Here is a 20,394-nt window from a genome sequence, read left to right as displayed (position 1 = left end):
CGAAAATAAATATTTTAAATGCGAAAGCGAAATATCACCTCTTTTATTAAAACAATTTACAATATTAAGTACTGATTTTTATAAATATACAATTGTTTTATTTAAATAATGACGTCATACACCTTAATTCATCGTTTCTCAAACTCATTGTCAAGCAAATGTCTATAAAATTATACTGGGGATGTTCAAATTTGGTATTACCTCGAAAAAGCGAGATTAACGCACTGGAAATCTTATAAACAAAAAACAGCTGGCCAGAATAGTAAAAAAATATATATACATAATATAACCTTTTATTTTCTATCCGCCTAATCTTAAAAAAACCAATGGATTATACGCTAAAGTAAATCCCCATTTAGCATCGTAGGCTCCCATTCTATAAGAGCCATAAGTTTTTGCCAATAAATGTTTCACCACCTAACCTCATCTTGTTTAAGTGGATACACATGTGGCAGAATGTCATGGTCACATTTTAAAGTAAAAGTTTGAGAAACGATGGCTTAATTATTAAATATTAAAATTTACAAAGTAATACAACTTAATATAATAAAATAACAATTATAAAATATAATCTGAGAGACATTTCTCGGTCGTTAGAAATTGTATGAATAAAATTGGCACAAATTTTTCATTTATAGGATTTCTTCGAACAATACTGTACAAACAAATTTGGCACAACGAAGACGTTTAAAATAAACCATTATTCGAATATATCTTGGAGCACAGATAACTTGATTATCACATTATGAAAAATGACCCTAAAATTATTTTGATAAGGTTTAATATACATTACTATTTAAGGCTTGGAACACAAAACCTGTCGGTTATGTCATTTATGAGCATATCAGAGATATTTTATTGCCACTAAGTAAATATCATGGCATCACCCTTCGTCCCGAAAAATCGGTAAAAAGGAAAATAATTATCAGAAAACTTGATCATCGGTTTCCCTCAACAAAGATTCAAAAATTTCAACCAGACTGTCCACTCCATCCCTAAAATTAGTGTCAACCTTCGGTTCGTCCTCGTCGTTGAAGAAGGCGTGCACGAAGTCTATTATCTTGACCGTCCCCCACGGGTTCGGGGTCGGGGAGTCGCTCGACAGCTGGTCCAGCGTCGCCCTGTAATTCATCTTGATCTTCGACAATTTGTCCTCGTAGTTATGCTCGAAGGAGTGGCTGCTGTTCAGCTTCTCCAGGGCCTCGGTCCAGGGCGACCTGATTGGGGGGGGCGAGGAGAACGTCTCACGAGCGAGACTCATGGGAGATATCGGGACCGAGCTGACTTTTCTGTAAACGGGCCCCTTCGAGGAGATCTGGCCGCTGAAGTTGGACCCCGTCACGGGGCTGTGCATGGAATGAATGGACTTCCTTCGAGGTATCGACGGTGGGCGGCACTGCATACGCGACCTGAAACAATAAACTCCTGCGTTTCCGTTTGCATACGGTAAATAGAACGTTTTTGGGCAATGGTATACGCATATATAATAAGATACCGGAAAATATAATCAATATACCATTTTCAAAATTTAAAAATATTATTAAGACTAAATTAATAAATAAATCATACTATTCATTAAAAGAGTACTTTTTAGAAAGAAACGCCTGGAGTTAGGCTCGGGTTCCATCATAGGACGCTAATTACTGTCAATAACAGCATTGTAAATGTGTTCATTTGAAAAGAGCAACTATGCGAGTTTCTTGCCGTTTCTTCTCGCTAGAAGCTGCTTCCCGAAACGGTGGTAGTTTTTGATTATTGACGATTCAAAAACGCTTCATTGTGAACAGTGGCGTAGCTGGTTGAGGAAAGGCCCCGGTGCACAGAAAAAGAATCAGGCCTTCACCCCCTCTTTCCCATCCCTCTCTAACTAATAATTACCCTTAAAGAAGCTTAAGATTTAGTTTAGAGGGCCCCCCTGAGCTCGGGGGCCCTGGTGCACTGCACCGCCTGCCCTACGATAGTTACGCCATTGATTGTGAAGTTTACTTGAATAAAATTGATTTGATTTGATTTGTGAACGAGTCGGCCGGGCCGTCGAGTGCGGTACAGGCGGCACTCACGGCGGCGGCTCGCAGCAGGCGCGCAGGCGCGCGGCGTCGTACACGAGCAGCAGCGACGCGGCGAACAGCGACAGCGGGCGCGCGCGCGCCGCCCAGCGCTGCAGCGCCCACAGCGCCGCCAGCTGCTGCAGCAGCAGCGCGCGGCACACGGGCGCGCCCACGCCGTTCAGGAAGTTGCGCACGGCTGCGCCCACAGAACCGTTAGTTCACGTTGCACGAGCTACGCACGAGCGTTCTTTTGCGAGCCCGTCTGGGTAGGTACCACCCACTCATCGGTTATTCTACCGCCAAATAACAGTAGCCAGTATTGTTGTGTTCCGGTTTGAAGGGTGAGTGAGCCAGTGTAACTACAGGCACAAGGGACATAACATCTTAGTTCCCAAGGTTAGTGGCGCAGTGACGATGTAAGGAATAGTTAATATTTCTCACAGCGTCATTGTCTATGGGTGATGGTGACCACTTACCATCAGGTGGCCCATATGCTCGTCCGCCAACCTATACCATAAAAAAGAAAACCTGTGCTCGAATTATTAGGCTGCCGGGGAGAAATACCAGAAGATCCAGCAAGGATTCATAGACCACTTCTATTTGTATGATTTCTGTTTCGGATGGCCTCGATATAATATGTTTTCCCTCCCAGTCCAACGTATGAACGTTGCTAATACGAGCCTGCTACCTAACTCTCTACTTCGTAACGGTCCATGCAGGCTTTCCTCGCAAGGTCCAAAAATAGGACCAATGATCCACCTATTCGTTTCCGGACTCACCTGTCCTCACCATGGGCCCATGTAACTTTTTCCCGTAGTCCTTGTTGTACTTCTGCAGCTTGCCCGTGGCCAGCTTGTACACTTGGTAGCCGGGTATGCAGAAACCGTACTCTTCTTTACACTGCTTGTACTTGCTTTGCTCCTTCTTAATCTTCTCTTCCGTTGCGAGCGGATCCCAAGTTCTTCTGCCTATAGTTTTATCAGATATGATTTATATTATAACGTTAATCTTTTCTAGTATGACAAAGTTTGTTTATTGAGACCATAAATGTAGATAAGACTAAGAAGTTTTTCGTTGCGTATTTTCCTATAAGATTAAATTATCAATATGAAATCACAATAAACTGAGGTATTTATTATGCCTTTATTTTGCCGGCCAAACTGTTCTTGAAACATTATATCTAAAATGTTATTGAGCAACTGAATTTCACTCCAGTTCTACCTAACCGGATGACTTCACTTTCAATGCAGGTGTCAATACTGTCTAATACGAGTTTTTGTCCAAACTAAAGTAAACACCAGTAAGCTGTCATGAATTTAATATATTTTTATATTTGGCGATGAAGGGAAAAATCATGAGGACTTTTGCGTCTATTTATATTTGTACATAATCTATTTATTAACCAGTAGAACCTTCAGAACAATATCCAGGTTGATTGGGGAGTGAACCTGCATGGGGTACCCTAAAAATATCCATTAAACCCTACGACGGCCATCTTCGACGAAGATCATCCGCCCAGGCTGTAATCTTACGTTACTTTATAATATATTCTTATTGCTGACATAGGAATATTTACCAATTTTCACATCCATAATACACGGTTCCAGCATCCTTTCTGTTAAGTCTTCTAGCATGATGTACTCCTGTTCGTATCCATTGTAAGTGAACTTCTTGCAGCCGTAATACTTTGGGATGAACTTCCTAAGTTCCACCAGATCTGGATCATTGGAAGACCACACCCGGGAATAGAATTCCACTTCTCGCTTCTGGCATTCCTTTATAATCGGTTTGAGGACTCTGCCGTTGCTACATTGGAGTAATCCTGCGTGATATTATATTGTTCTTTTTACATTATATAGTTATGAGGTTTTTTATTAATACTTGATTTATTACTAGGCAAATAGATTGCCTATTTAAAAGTTATAAACAATTTCAAATAATAACTAGAAGAAATTTTAAGAACCTCCTAAGTCGTGTCAATTTTACAATCGTTTATTCATACTTATATAATTTCCGTTAAATCCTCAAACATTGAAGTAGCTACCACAGGGAAAAACAGTGCGGTACATTAAAGCCACCAATGGTGAAGGTCTTAAGGGCCTATATAAAAGTAATACATATTCATTATTTTTCTTTCTTTGTGCTAGCCCGTCTGCTCAGGTACCACCCACACATCAGTTATTCTTCCGCCAAATAACAGTACTCAGTATTGTTGTGTTCCGGTTTGAAGGGTGATTGAGCCAGTGAACTACAGGCACAAGGGGCATAACATATTTGTTCCCAAGCTTGGTGACACATTGAGGATGTAAAGAATAGTTAATATTTCTTACAGCGTCATCGTCTAAGGGTGATGGTGACCACTTACCATCAGGTGGCCTATATGCTCGTCCGCCAACCTATACCATAAAAAAAATATAATTTATTATGTACTTTTTTAAAAGGAAACTAAAATAAGGTTGGTTCAATCTTTTAGTGACAATTACAATTTTCCGATTCAACGCCACGAAACCCGCAAATGCGATGCTCATTTATGACAACCCTAACACCTAACCCTTGTCTGCTCCACTCCTGTATTCCTACCCCTACATTTTTACGCTTAACTGGTGGTTTTATCAGGAATATTAATAACTCCTCGATATAGACAATGCTAGAACTGTTCAAAAAAAAAGTCGTTACCCATGTACCGCGTGTCGGACTTGTCATTCTGGTGCCCAGCCACTTGCAGCTCGTAGGCTTGCACCTGCAGCGGGCCCGACGGCATGGCGAGCGGCTTGGCCATCATCTCGTCGTCTCTTGGGCGGAGACTGTAATGCACCTGAGAAATATTTCATTTTTAATACGAGCAACACTCGTGACTGAAGTGAAACCACTTTTTGCGCCAGAAATGTGTTGGATTTCTAAAGCGTTTTTCAATTAACTTTTTTACTCTAATCTTGACCAAGTTTACTTCGGAACAAATTATATTTATGATATAAATGTTTATAAAATATTTTTTTACTTAATATTTCTTTTTTTCTAGAAAACTATTGTGATGTTCTTCTATTTATTGTCAAACCTACATAATACCAAAAGAGGTCAATTCAAAAGCGAGTTAGTTACGGTATCACGTATTTTAGAATTCCTTGTCAATGTCATTCTTTCAAATTCACCTCACTCGTTAATTTATCGTAACGGTACATTTAACAATAATCTCCTAAAAATATACATTAATAATAACTTTCCTACTTTTCGATTCTCGTTTGGGATTCCTTCTATCAAATACAAAATTATTATTTTTTATAACTATGTGATATGTTAAGTTTCATTAGAATAAATTATTTAGTATAAAGTGCCTTATAAACATAAATTAAAAAAAAAACTGTAGTCACCTGATAAATAGACCTTTGCCTTCGCACCGGTCTTCGAGCCTTCGGTCTTTCGCCCACATCACTCATTTATTTCTTTCTGTAATTAACACGTTAAAATATAAATAACGTTTATTTTTTCTGTCAAACACAGTTTAATGAATAGAGTAAAAAAAAGTGTGCAAAATATAATTTCATAACATTCCATAAAATTCGGGTAGGTAGAAGTTAAAAATGTTTATCGATGAGTATGTTGTTAGGTTTTATTTGTGATAATATTCACTAATACATATGAGTTATAATAATGATGATGTCATGATACATTGTCGATTTTAGAATTAAAAAATAAAGTACTGTAACGGTCAGGTGAAATTCGACCCACAGTCTCTATACATTAAAAAAAACTTTAGAATTGATAGATGTATTAAAAATATATGTTTGGCATTTATTTATTTAAATGAAGGTTATTTAGTAAAATAAAGTACCTTATATTAATTATACAAAATAATTTATAATATTTAAAATATCGCTAAATCAAATATGAGTCGTATTACACAGTTACAGTTTAAAAAATAGAAATAACTCAAAGTAACGATATACCTTATTATAAACGTTGAATTTACTATTTTTTAGACACTTTTGATTGTTTTCTTTTATAAAACTGACTGATAAACGAATGATATATATTTTTTATCTAATCTGCAATAAATCAACGTTGTCGGAAATTTATCGGTTTTATAATTCGCTCATCGATAACAGGATATTTTATAGAAATTCTGAAATGTATCTACCGTGTCTTACTGATTTTTTTATCAACATCATCTTCAAATATTTGGAATAAGTATTTCTTTATAAGAGATCAAAGGAAATGACTAATCTGGTGGGAAGTATGGCCATGAAGTATTGTGTGGACTATATGTATTTTAATTATCTATATTACAATAATTGTTATTAAAAAATATGAAAAAGTAACGCATTGTTTGATATACCACGTACGTTTATAGAATTTTCTTCAATTTTCCTCTTATGTATTTAAAATTCCACGAATTAAATCTAATCTATAATAATGAATATAACCAGTTAATATTGTAAACTCTTATCGATATAAATAATAAAGTACTTAACAGAACTTTAGTACTCATCGTATAAATGTTTTTATCTCACGTAATGATACGGAAACTATTCGTACGATTTACATTTTTGTAACTTTTCCAGTTGTGACATTGGCATCAAGAGTCAAAAAAAATGTAGCGGAACTACGAAGTCTAGCATTAGTATCACTTATTTTATAATGCTACTACTAAAAGTAAAAATCTGTATTTAAATTTGCCTTATAAATAAAAGACTATTCCATCAAATGCATATTTATTAATATAGCTAAATAAAATCATATACATTTTTTTCATTCGTTAATCAATTACAAGGTTTAAATAATATACTTAAGTTAAAAAATATATTACAAATAAAATGTTTTTTTTTTTTAATACTGGTCCCAAAATGTAATGCAATGGATTTAATCAGCCTGAGCTTAGAAACAAAATCAATTAATTATTGTATTTATAAATTCCTTCCCCAGTCTTTCTTCCATATTTTCCTTCGCTAACCAATTTATCTAGAAGCATAACTTGTCTAAACACGGGGTTGCCAGTTTTCTCAAACATTACAGCTAAAATAGATTTCTTGTTGTCTAAGCCAGTGAAGTCAGCTAATTCCAATGGACCCATAGGATAACCTGCACCTAACTTCATAGCTGTATCAATATCACGGGCTGAGGCATCACCTGAAATATATTTATGGTTTAGGTTAATTAATTAATAAATACTTGCCTGGAATAACTTTTAAGAAAAATGTTAAAGCATTTTTTTATGATTATTTTCCATACTTATTAATTACCGTGGATAATAAATGCACATAGTACTTACAAATCAACATACAAATTTAAATTACGAAAAGGACTTAACGTACAACATGAACAATATAGAAAAGTCATTGGCCATATTACCTTTTATTATAGGTAAATCTTACACTATATACTTATAAAGTATATTTTTATTATTTTTATTTATGTGTAATATATAATTGTACATAGGTAAAACAATCAGCCATAACATAGCCCACCCAATAATAATCTTACACACGGACGAACCTAAAGATAATACAATGAAAAAATACGAGCTATTCTACTCATTTTAATACTTTTAATCAGTGTTACCATAATAATCTAAACAAATTACAAAAACTGTGATGTTTGATTGTTCAATCATATTAAATGATACCAACATTTGAAAAGAAACTTGTTTATCAGATATATTTTAAAATTGTTGCATACGCAATGTTATTTTCGTATTTCCGACATAAATTATCTGTTACAACAGACTAATTCCTTTTATAAAGACTGATCATCATCTAAATTCATTATCATTTTCATCCTTCAAAATCAATATTAAAATATTATTTATTTCTGGATATTAATCGTTTCTTATACACGTGAGACTTTTTTTTAATAATCTCCGCGTTTTTTACCACCAAACAACGCTTTTTCCTTACGCCCCGAATTAAACTGAGTCACTCACCCTGGAAAACCGAACGCAATAACAATGTATAGTCGTAGAACTTTTTTTTGGATTCTTAGCAAAAGTAACAGTTACTGAATTACTGTTACAATATGAATGCTACAATTGTTATTCATTAATTTAATTCAATCATGCATTATTAATAGACTAATATACCAACCTAGATAACGGTCGTGCGTCGCATAATTTTATTTATCAAAAACATTTTAAAATTAATAAACTGGATTTAATTGTTAGTTAGATATACACATTTACTGTCATTATACATATATAATGCCAGCATGTAATTAAAATATGTTTAATATAAAGGCAAATATATAATTACGTCACGATAAGACAAACGATGAAACAAATTATTTAAAATGCACAAGGTCAGATAAAAACGGTGATAAAACAACCGAATTTATTTTATTTATTTACGTTTAGGTGCGATAATTACATAATATACTTAAGCACTTTTTTAAATTTAAAATTTCTAAATCATGTGAGGTGCCACCTGACGGCAAGTGGTCACCAACACCTACATTGTATGAAATCCTTATGAAGGGACATTATCCCTTGTGGCTATAAAAGTTCAACTAACTTGATATCATGTGATGATGTGTATCACTACATAGTATAAAACAAAGTCGCTTTTCGCTATCCGTCCGTATGTATGCTTACAACAACAGCCTGTAAATTCCCACTGCTGGGCTAAAGGCCTCCTCTCCCTTAGAGGAGAAGGTTTGGAACATATTCCACCACGCTGTTCCAATGCGGCAGAATTTCTATGAAATTTGTCACGTGCAGGTTTCCTCACGATGTTTTCCTTAACCGCTGAGCACGAGATGAATTATAAAGACAAATTAAGCACATGAATCAGCGGTGCTTGCCTGGGTTTGAACCTGCAATCATCGGTTAAGATGCACGCGTTCTGACCACTGGGCCATCTCGACTCTATGTATGCTTAAATCTTTTAAATTACGCAACGGATTTTGATGCGGTTTTAATAGATAGAGTGATTCGGGAGGAAGGTTTTTGTTTATAATGCATGGACAATATAGTAAAGAAACACTGATAATTTCAGAAGTTTCTAATGTTATGTCGTAAATAAACAAATTCTGTAGTATATTTAGAATCAGTATTACACCCGTGGGTAGTAAACGATAATTTAAATTTTTTCACCAATAAATGAAAGCTAAAATTCTACCGAAATAAAAAAAAATACTATGTAAGGTAAGGAAACTGCGTGTCGGTTTTCTGATTGTTTATGCTTAATATTGATTACCCTATTCACTTTTATAGTGTCATATTTCGAAGCTTTAAATTTGTTATCTCAAGAGACTGCACTTGAAATCACATCTCAGAATGTGGTCGTAGAGCTAAAAACGCGGTTGCGTTACTACGAACTTGCATTGTCATCACTTCCGTTGGCAAACATGGTAAATGATTTAGCCCAAAGTATGTCTCACTGTGTCTGAAATTACTACTACGTTGATTTGTTGGCGAGTCGTTCTTACCATCTATTGATGGTGCTATTTTAATCGCAGTACACATATAACACACTTAACTAACACGAAAACTAAGGGGATTTTGCTAAATTAATAATAAAAAAAAAAACAAAGATAAAAAATATATAAATCTTTAACGAAAAAAAATACATTATAAATATCTCAATATAAAAATAGGTTTATGATAAAAATTACAAATATCGCAATCATTTCGTATATTTATAGAAACCCTCCCCAGTTTTGATTCCAAGTTTTCCATCAGCGACCATCTTCTCTAACAGGTCTATCGGTTTGAACACGGGGTTGTTTGTCTTCTCGTACAGAACTTGCAGGACAAATTTGTTAGTATCCAAGCCTGTGTAATCTGCTAACTCAAGTGGGCCCATAGGCAATGATGCACCTAGCTTCATACCAATATCTATATCCTCTTTCGACGCATCACCTGGGAAAACAAATACAATAAAATGTTAAAAATTATATATTCCAATATTTTATTAAAATATAAATATAAATTGATGTTTATATGTTATGTATAAGTGACCAATACAAAACAATAGTAATAAATATACTTACATTATATAATATTTATTTGGAATCATGCATTCATATATATTTTTTAAATCACTCAACCAAAGCCCCAAATCCAAATGAACTACATAATATATACTTACATTATACATATATACATATTATAATTTTTGTAGTATAATCCTGTATCTGTATAAAATACACACCAAAGCCACTGGTATTGTTTGCAAATTGTCTGATCTACCCATATTATGTTATGTGCAGGTAAAACTTGTACGCAGAAAAAAGCATACCATTCAAGCAATGAGACTTTAAAGAATAATTAATTATTCTCTACTTGCATATGACCATACTTATAAATATTGTAAGCAGGTTTTTTGTTGAACAACATCACCTTGTATGTACTTGAACAATGATTTCTTTTTGTAACAAATGATTTGTTATTCTAAAGAAGAAAACAGTTATTTGAATAATCAGTTCCTAAGCAACTTATAAATGCTGATGGCTTTTAAGTTTTGACTACAACCAACCAACCCAAGCATGAGTAAGCTCTTATTTCATATAATTGTAATAAGTGTGTCAATTAATTACATGTGGCAGCTGTAAAAACTATTTACATCAAATATGTTACATATAATATACATAAATGTTTACCCTCCAATTTGACCATGACATGATACAATGTACCATGGATGAGATATACTATGCATTATGTATAAAGCACCATACTAATTAAATGAAATAAAATAGTTTATAATTAAATGCAAAGAAAAAATATAATAATAATCATAACAATATAAAATTATTATTATTATTAAATTAATATATGTCCCAAGGTGTAAGTCAGATTGCTCATTATTAAAAAATAAAATAACAAGTTTCATTTCACATTTAGTTCTAAAAAGACCAATATCAATGACTGTTAATTTTGGTAACAAGATAAACTATTTTTTTGCGTTTGTCATTATATATGTGCCTTTTAGCATGCATGACTTAATTTAACTATATGTTACCTCTCTCAAACATCCTTACTGCCTCAGCACTGTACGGTCCAAGCAGTCTGTTAACCACAAATCCAGGAGTGTCTTTGCAAGTAATACAAGTCTTTCCAACAGATTTGCCCCAGGCCATCATAGTTTGGTATGTCTCTTCAGATATATGGTCACCCTTAATGACTTCCAAAAGACGCATCACTGGTACAGGGTTGAAAAAATGAAGGCCTCCGAATCTGAATATAATATAAAGATCATATTGTGAATTATTTAGACAATTTGGGGTTATGACTATGTGGCTCTATGGATACTAGCATAATTTTCTTTAGCTAATTAATCATGTCTAATGATAAACTAAGTGAAACAAAGGCACATCTTACGCAAAGTGACTTTTTAAAACATCATTAAAATTATCTATTTTATTGTGTGAAATCTTATGTGAATTGTGTTTTCATAATAACACCTGTACATATAATTATAAGTTACTACTACTTCCAAGGTTTTTTTTATTTGTTTATCATTAGGTAAATAATCAGTCTTTATTATTAAATACTAGTTTTTGTCCACAGATACACCTGTGTGTGCAGAGAGGCAGGGGAGGGAAGGCTCTGGTGTTTTTACATAGTTATTAAGTACATTTCTCCAGGATAAAAAGTAACCAATGGGTTATCCAAGACAATAATTCATCTCTTGTGTTAAATTCAGATTGATGATAGCCTGCTAGGATTCTAAGCCATCCATCTATCTAAATAATCAAAATTTATATAATAATGACATACCTGTCCTTCCTTTTGATACCAGCTCCAATCTCATTAATTGAAATTGATGAAGTGTTACTTGCAAGAATTGTATGTTCAGGACATAGCTGAAAAAAATATAAGCATTTTTGGACTGTATATCAGTAAGGTGTATATCCAGTACTGACTTTTTATAATTATTCTTTAGCACTGCAGTGAAACAAAAAACCATGAGAAAACAAAATTTTGAGGAACTTCTGTAAAATGTCCACTATTGCAAAGTATGAATTAATAAGATTGAAAATTTATTTTCCGTTCTAGAAAGTTTTCAAATATTATTAATTATTTATGATCTTTAGATTTATGATCAAGTAATTTTGTACAAGTTACTTTGAAAGCATGCATACAACACCTAGCTGAAATTAGATCAACTTAGTATTTATAGACATACCTGATCAAGTTTGTTGAACAACTCTTGCTTAACATCGAGCCTCTCAACAATGGCTTCAACAATTAGATCAACATTTACTCCATCTTCTACTTTAGTTGAAACTTTGATTCTGTCACTTGCTTCTTTAACAAAAGCTTCAATCTTTGCTGGGTCATCTTTGTAAGCTTTTCTAGCGACCCGATTAAGGTTGTTCTGAATAGATTTCTGAGCTTTCTCCAGTAATTCTGGTTTTAGGTCTATTATTGTTACATTTTGGCCAGCTTGTGCTGCGACCTATTGACGAAATAGATAGTAAATAATACACAGAAATATTTTAATGCATTTGTTTAAATAGAACATTAAATTATATTTACTTAATTTGAAGCTGTACAAGCAAGTTTTTATACAATTTTGTGTTTTAGAACAATAAAAAAAAGCGTATTGTATTGCGTATACAGTATATTCACTTTAAAAGAGAGTGATGAATATGTTTCTACAGTTTGAAATATAGAAATAAAGTAAAATCATTTAAAAAAAAAAAAACATTTTTTTTTATTCAATACATAACTTACCTGAGCAATGCCAGATCCCATAAGACCCCCTCCGACAACTGTGACCGTTTTAATAGCATTTAAGGACGTGGAATTAGAAAAGTTTCTAGTAATTCCTACTAATTTGTTCATTTTTACTTAAATATATTGAAATGGCGAATTGGCGACGCGATAACTTGCTACTTAACCGGTGTAATGTCTAATTCAAAGTCCATTCACTCGGTCTGATGTACGAGATAAAAAAATAACTTTATACGCCTAGTATGTTGAATAATAATATCTACTTGTACTTACCTGCCATTTATTGTAGCGATACGGCAACGTAAACAACACATTTTATCAACCGTGAGATAACTAATTATTACTAAGGATGATAATTTTATTTTTTATATATTTGTCAATCAAGTTTAAATCCACTTTTACAGTAATATAAGTTTTTGTTTCGTTGTTATAAAATTAATTTAAGTATTATAAAAAAACATGTTACTACTGTTACTACTCATAAACAATAAATAAATAAATATTTTAAAACTAAATTTTCGTTTTAACGATACAAAATCGAAAAGTTTTGTACTTTTTTTAATAATAACATTTTGCATTTAAAGCGGTACCAAAATAAACACAACTATTGCCGTAGTCAAGTTGACAAAATGTCATTTTTCAACATGACTGAACCTGCAGCTATTTTATATAATCTTTGCTAATGTTATAAAATGTGACTCTACTGGAACAACGCGTATATTATATACTTTTTGGCTTTGTTAATTGAGCCGCCCTGATATCAGTTCAAAAAGTCACACAATAGGGACTGCATTCAAGAACAGCAAGCAAAGCAATAAAGCGAGGCTTTTCACTGGTTCTAAATTCATATGCTCATCAAGGCAAATCCTTCCTCAGGAACGCATATCCCTATAGAATTAGTGAGCCCGGGCCTGGGGCAGCAAAGATCAGGCGGCTTCTGCAATAAGCTCAGCAGATAGCGACGTATCAAATATCATAGTAGGCAGCCAGGTGTCAAATCTGCCTCTATTGTCTTCCGATCAATGGAAGGAAGTTATAGTTATGTGTTAAAGACATCCTAAAACCAGGAAAGCTTAGGAATCAGCCTATAGATTACGAAATTACTTTCTTATTAACTTATCAAAGTTTGTGTGTCTATTTCCAATTAATACAATTGTGGAGGTCAAACAGTAACTGATTAATCAGCCTTTCATTACATTAATGGACACGAAATATATGCAGATATTTCAAAGGACTTTTCGTTTAACATCAACATCACCTATTTTGTACTGCTAATTCTGATAATATTAACTACGTATCCTAAGATTGCCTGGCAGACTTAGTAGGTCTCATCTGGCACCATACGGTAGGAGTGTCTCAGGGCTCCATACTCTACCCTATATTATATTTACTAAGAAATTATAAAATGTTATGCAAAGCTCAACTCAATTCGAATAGTACTGTACTAAAAGCACCGAAACCATCAACGGATGTTGTAAGTATAGTCGTCATGGGGTGAAATGGAATCCATTCCTGCAGAATCTCAAATCTAATAGAATATTTAAGAAATATTTTAATTTAGAATACATACATACACGTAGCTGCTATGAGGCTTTACTTGTTGAATTCATTGGTAGCTACCAAGCAAAAAAGGATTATTTAATTTAGAGAATGAATCTGTCATGTTATCTTATTTATTTGAATTTTAGAAAGTTTTAATTTCAAATGGTCTAATATATTATAGGTTATTGTTATTTAAATATATACGAAACCCGCTTAGATAATATTTGAAAAATTACAAAATAGAAAAGGTATTTTATTTATTTGATTTGTAAGGCAGCTACCAGATATCGTCGTATATGCAGATTGTCTTGTGTGAACTCAGCCTTATTACAAAAGTTATCATATATTTTTTAGTTGGACTTTGGAATACTTTTTTAAGTCATATACTAATAAGGTTTTCTTTGAACCGGTACACCGGTTCTAACTACTGTGCATCCAAGTTAAATATAATCTTTTAAGTAATTCGGTAGTAACAAAATAAGTTAAAATGATCCAGTTTGGAGTAATTGCTAGAAACTTTTCTAGTTCTGCAGCAGTACAAAGTGCAATTAAAAATGTTACAGTTATTGGAGGTGGTTTGATGGGATCTGGAATTGCTCAGGTATTCGACATTTTTGTTAATACTTGTTCTTTAAATATTTTTAAAACTTTACCGGTGGTATGGCTCCGTGGAGACCCTTCTTATAGGACTCGAATATCCTCTAAGACTCATTTGATAAGCGAAATAAATGCCTCGTATTGCCTTGTTACGATATAGTCAGTGAATGATCTAGAGTAATTACATAGTTATATTACTAAAATGTATATTATCTAGAGTAACAGCATATGTTAGTGCTTCTTGCAGGCAACGTGATAGATAACTACGGCTCGTTTGTCATTCAAAACCCTAACTACAGTTATTAACATGAGTGTACATTACTTTTTTAGGTCTCTGCTCAAGCTGGTCAAAATGTGATTCTAGTAGATGTCAGTTCAGATGTATTAGCAAAGTCACAAAAATCAATTGGCAACAACTTGGGCAGAGTTGCCAAGAAGATTTACAAGGATAACCCTAAAGAAGGAGAAAAGTTTGTGTCTGAATCCATGGCTAGAATCAAAACAGCAACAGACCCTGTGAGCGCAAGTCAAGGTGCTGATCTTGTGGTTGAAGCTATTGTTGAAAACATGGACATCAAACATCAGCTCTTCAAAAAACTGGATGCGGTAAACAAATATTTAATCATTAAAATAGTTTTGCCGTTAATACAAAGCTTCTTTTTTTAATGTTATTATTGTATTTCCACAGAGATTGATGTTAGTGTTATTGGTATATATTATTAATGTTATTTATTTGAATGTGACTGCATGTTCTTTAATTTGAAAATGGAGGTTTAATTTTTATTTCCAGGCTGCTCCAAACCACACCATATTTGCATCTAACACCTCATCGCTCTCTATCAATGAAATTGCAGAAGCTGTTAAGAGGAAAGATAAGTAAGTTGATGTATACATTTCTCTGCTCAACCTTCCTATTTTGTACAAGTGTGTACACTTTCTTCTGTTTACTTGATAATTCTGATGCAAAGGCAAACTTAGTGTACAAGGCTGACATATTCATAACCCTCTTAAGGCTATTAAAAAATGTATGATAAACTACCACTCATAGTTACTAACTAGCTTTAGCAGTTTAAGAGTTATTAAGTAACCTTGTAAAACTGAAAAGTTATGTTTTTTGACCCTGTAATTGCATTAATTCACCCTTCAAATTATAACATTTTAAACATTTTAAGGTTGTGTAAAATTTTGACTAGTTCTTGTTAGTATATCCTTCTTTTTCAGTTGTTATCATTAACTTCATGAATGAATAAATGTAGAATTTACATAAGTGTTGTATAAAATAATTTATGGAATGACATTTAAAATTAACGGAAAAGATAAACTAAACTAATTAATATGTATCAACTAAAACTACAATGTTCTTATGATTTGCAATACTACTTAACCAAAAATACAATATACTAACTACAAATAAAGCCAAGCCAGAGGGTTTGATTATCTAGGGATGTGGGATATCATAATATGTGGAACTAAGTAGAAGGTTCAGTAGAAAACCATAATAGCTTATTTGGTGATTTAGTTTTGTTGAAAATTTATAAAGCTTAATAATATATTTTTAAGAATGAATAAATCTCAAATATTAAATTTCTAAAGTTTTCACTTTAAGATAATTGTTGCATTAAGTCAAATTATGCTTCATATACTCAACTTTTTGTACACTATAAGTAGCATGGTGTTTTTATTATACCACCACCACATCATATCGGTGTATATGGAAAAGCGTGCTGTTTGCATTTGAACAAATGAAATTATATAAAATTTGATGTTTTGAATGACAGTTACTAAGTTAATTAAAATGACAGGTTTGGAGGTCTTCACTTCTTCAATCCAGTTCCTGTGATGCGGCTTTTAGAAGTGGTTAAAGGTGCAGAGACATCTACAGCCACATACGAAACGATGATGGCTTGGGGCAAGAGTGTTGGCAAGACCTGCATCACCTGCAAAGATACACCCGGCTTTGTTGTTAACAGATTGCTGGTACCATACATTGCAGAGGCAATTCGTCTGTTTGAAAGAGGTATATATCTTTGTTTTATCCTTAGGAGATCCAAAAAAATTATTTTGTTCAAATTATGAAGTTGTTGTTTATAGAGAGTTAATAAAAAAAAATATATATATGCATATAATTTTCGAAACTACCCAGTTATTGTGAACATTTTATGTTAATTACGTTTTATTTGAACAATAAAATAGAGATTCAGATAATTGGGGCCCATTTATCTCACCTAGGGTCTCACACATAAGAAAGAAATTAAATAAGAAATTCTGATAACTGAGAAATAATAACCCACTGCTTTTTAACATTTTTTAAATTAAATTTTCACCTAATTCAAAAATAATTCAAGATATTAATTTATTACCTCAGAAATTAGAAATGAATCTGACCCTGTATTTTGAATTTATATAATTAATTATGTTATTACTTGTTTTATAGGTGATGCATCAGCTCGTGACATCGACATTGCGATGAAGTTAGGAGCAGGCTACCCAATGGGACCACTAGAACTCGCTGACTATGTTGGTTTGGATACAAACAAGTTCATCTTAGACGGATGGCACAAAAAGTACCCACAAGAATCCTTATTTAACCCAATTCCTTTACTCAACAAGCTGGTATCTGAAGGAAAACTGGGTGTTAAAACTGGCGAAGGTTTTTACAAGTATGAAAAGAAATAAATAAGTATATTTTCTACAAGTTGAAATTTTATAAATATTTTTCTAGTATTGTTGTAAGAGTAATCAATTGGTATATTTTATTTATTGAATTTCATATTATATCTTTATTAAAAACTTTATACTTTTTAATGTTGTTTTCTTTAAGTAATCATTAGCTTAAGAGATATGATTTGCCATGTTTTACAGCTGATATGAACAATTCCTGATAATGATAATTTTTGGAGCTGACATATTAATCTGGACTATTAGGAATGTTCATTACAATTAAATTTAATTTTGCTTATTGGATGGAAGATGATAATTTGGATGTGATAAAAAACTGTGAAAAAAAAAATGCAATATATTTATAGATTTTGAAGGATGGAAAGACCAACTTTAAAATAAATTTTTCAAGAAGAATTGAAGAAAATTTATCAACAGTTAATCATCTTGCCATTTTAACTAACTGGGGGGTCATATATTGTTGAGTTATCAGAGGTTATAATTACATAATATCTACTATCAGTAGATAATCCATAACTGATGTTTTTAGGAAATGATTAAGTTAAGTTAGTGAATATCATTTTAACACTAGTGTTTCTACGGATGATATCTATATATGTATACAGCCTATTTTCATACAGATATAAAATTGTTAAAGACATGTTCTAGGAATTAATAGTAAAAAAATATCTGTTAATAAAAACTTTAATAATATTATCTTTAACTATTTAAACTTAATTACATATCATAATCGTCATCTTCTCGTTTCCTTTTTTGAGATACTTCATCAACTTCCATTTTGATCGGGCCCTGTGATGATGGTCCCGCTGTCACACGAACTGCTGGCTTGGCAACCACCTGTAAGTTATAAATCCCAATTATGTTAAATATTTAAATATATCATCCCTAAAGTATCATCTGTATAGACAATACCAAGAATGAGTAATGATAAAGACAGTAGGGATTAATTACTTTTCCTGTGTGTAATGCCATCTAACCTCCTCCTGCCCTCCCAACTAACCAACTAACTAACAGTACGAAGGATTCGATTCGAATAAACTATGCGTTAGATAGATGTGTCTGATTAAGGAAAAACAAATGTCATGAACGAAAAGAAAATGTGGTCACTATGTTAGCAATATAGTATTAATTTATTTTGACAAGCTTCTAAATGATACTTATTAGAAATAAGTGTTACAATTTTCACCCACCTTACTGCTTGATGTGAACTTCAACACGGGCTTTGGGACAACACTAGGTTTAGATGTCACATTAACTATGGCTCCAGGTGGTCTTTTAACAACAACATTCTGTGGTCCTCCTGGCTTGGATGTGGTCACTGTTTTTATGGTTGGAGTGGTGGGTATTGATGATTTTACTACCACTTTCTTTGTGGCTGGTTTCAAACGATAGTTACAGGCTGATAAGCAGTAACTGAAAAACGGGATCATTATATGAATAAATTATAAACATAGATCTTATCTAAACATTGCTGGTAATAAATGTGTAAGTATCAGATTGTGGATTGCAATATGTTTACTAATCTTGGGGTCAGCATGATAAGAAAATATTGAATGGGATGATGATCAGACAATTTACAATAGATCGCCTGTTTTTTTTTCTAATTAAAGCAAAATATTTTTAATATATAATACTATGGATACAGGAAGCTGGATATGGATACTGATGGATACTATGGATACTTTGAGTTGCACAAAATATTTAATGTTATAATTGATATCACAATATAATAGAATAGTGACTACATTCAAGATGTTTAGCAGTTAAAAATAAATCTTACCGATCTGGCGGCAAACGTAGTCCGCAGTGCGGTTTGATTAATGGAAGTGGATTCACATTTTTGACTCTAGCCAGTTCCAAGAGCACTTCTCTTGGAGGTGGACTCGTGAAAGACTTGTCTAATTGCATTTGAACCGCCAGTCTCACGTCGTCTAGGTCAATAGTCTTCTTCTTCGCGTGGTTAGCAAAAACCCTGGCATCGTCTAGTACTGAGGTAACATACCGATATGTGAATTCGAGGAGCTGGTTTACGACTCTTGGTTCGTATTCCGCTATACCAACTTCTTTCATTATGGACATTATTACTTGCGCGTCTTTTGGTATGTGTTTCATTTGTGTGCTGACTTTCGATTTGTCTTTTTCCGCCATTTTATCTTATTGCAGATTAACCTAACATGCATAAAGGAATTAAAGTTGGTTTATCTTATTATTTTAATTTAAAATACTCTTGTTTATACATTTGTTTTCTGATTGTGTTTTGGTAAAAATAACAAAATTCATGTCCGTCTACAAAATTAGCGTTAGCGATGACAATTGACAGTTGACATTAGATATAATAAAATTCATTCATTGGTTCTTCACATAACCAACTCATAACTATTCGATTCATGAATCGGATCGTTCACTTTATTCCCTTATTTTGAAAAAAAAAAACAATTTCGTCGATTAATATTTGTGATTGTAAAAAAGCTATATATTATGAAAAAAATTTTTTTTTTCTGAAGTATATTTGTATAAGGAAAAATTTAATAAGTTGGAATTCGAATGATATATATGAATAATGATAAATAAGAAAAATATTTAGAATATATTTTAACGTGCCAATTTATGCTCGTGAAATACCAAAGCCAACCTGCTTAATTTATTTTTTTGTATCCTATGACGGCTCCAAACCGTCAGTCCTTGTAAGTTTTTTTAAATTAAATTATATTTTTGTAATATTTAGTTAATTAAGTCATTGCTACAAGTTCTATTCCCAAAATCGAAATCATATCAGAACTAAACCATTTACACTGTGTCTTATATGTATTAACTATTAAGTAATAATATGATGAAGTACCCGTTCGTATCGATCCAATTAAC

General features: G+C 32.8%; 4 protein-coding genes across 5 annotated transcripts; 1 reads left to right on the top strand and 3 right to left on the bottom strand.

The window, feature by feature from the left end:
- Positions 1 to 925: 925 nt before the first annotated feature.
- On the bottom strand, positions 926 to 13,137 carry LOC124537072 (inositol polyphosphate multikinase). Its single transcript, XM_047113786.1, has 7 exons — positions 12,988 to 13,137; positions 5,417 to 5,492; positions 4,725 to 4,863; positions 3,625 to 3,870; positions 2,828 to 3,016; positions 2,061 to 2,244; positions 926 to 1,409 (listed from the first exon to the last, which is right to left on the bottom strand). The coding sequence occupies exons 2-7, from the start codon at positions 5,480 to 5,482 to the stop codon at positions 926 to 928; spliced, it is 1,308 nt and encodes a 435-aa protein (XP_046969742.1). The 5' UTR covers positions 5,483 to 5,492; positions 12,988 to 13,137.
- Positions 6,875 to 12,967, bottom strand: LOC124537107 (probable 3-hydroxyacyl-CoA dehydrogenase B0272.3). Of its 2 annotated transcripts, none has more exons than XM_047113834.1 (5): positions 12,715 to 12,967; positions 12,164 to 12,436; positions 11,755 to 11,840; positions 10,997 to 11,211; positions 6,875 to 7,172 (listed from the first exon to the last, which is right to left on the bottom strand). In XM_047113834.1, the coding sequence occupies exons 1-5, from the start codon at positions 12,823 to 12,825 to the stop codon at positions 6,937 to 6,939; spliced, it is 921 nt and encodes a 306-aa protein (XP_046969790.1). In that variant the 5' UTR covers positions 12,826 to 12,967; the 3' UTR covers positions 6,875 to 6,936. The 2 variants fall into 2 exon arrangements, with proteins under 2 accessions (XP_046969790.1, XP_046969789.1); XM_047113833.1 differs by lacking the exon at positions 6,875 to 7,172 and adding an exon at positions 9,614 to 9,897.
- A 1,430-nt stretch (positions 13,138 to 14,567) lies between the features above and the next one.
- On the top strand, positions 14,568 to 17,658 carry LOC124536924 (hydroxyacyl-coenzyme A dehydrogenase, mitochondrial-like). The gene is made up of 5 exons (XM_047113591.1): positions 14,568 to 14,857; positions 15,184 to 15,459; positions 15,644 to 15,729; positions 16,656 to 16,870; positions 17,288 to 17,658. The coding sequence occupies exons 1-5, from the start codon at positions 14,744 to 14,746 to the stop codon at positions 17,527 to 17,529; spliced, it is 933 nt and encodes a 310-aa protein (XP_046969547.1). The 5' UTR covers positions 14,568 to 14,743; the 3' UTR covers positions 17,530 to 17,658.
- A 542-nt stretch (positions 17,659 to 18,200) lies between these two features.
- Positions 18,201 to 19,858, bottom strand: LOC124536754 (transcription initiation factor TFIID subunit 9). Its single transcript, XM_047113340.1, has 3 exons — positions 19,313 to 19,858; positions 18,723 to 18,945; positions 18,201 to 18,369 (listed from the first exon to the last, which is right to left on the bottom strand). The coding sequence occupies exons 1-3, from the start codon at positions 19,678 to 19,680 to the stop codon at positions 18,250 to 18,252; spliced, it is 711 nt and encodes a 236-aa protein (XP_046969296.1). The 5' UTR covers positions 19,681 to 19,858; the 3' UTR covers positions 18,201 to 18,249.
- Between the last annotated feature and the right edge of the window lie 536 nt (positions 19,859 to 20,394).

This window comes from Vanessa cardui, chromosome 17, assembly GCF_905220365.1.
Source record: "Vanessa cardui chromosome 17, ilVanCard2.1, whole genome shotgun sequence".
NCBI classification, from domain to species: domain Eukaryota; kingdom Metazoa; phylum Arthropoda; class Insecta; order Lepidoptera; family Nymphalidae; genus Vanessa; species Vanessa cardui.
The sequence above is the reverse complement of the archived record's forward strand: the minus strand, read 5'-3'. Positions and strand labels throughout refer to the sequence as shown.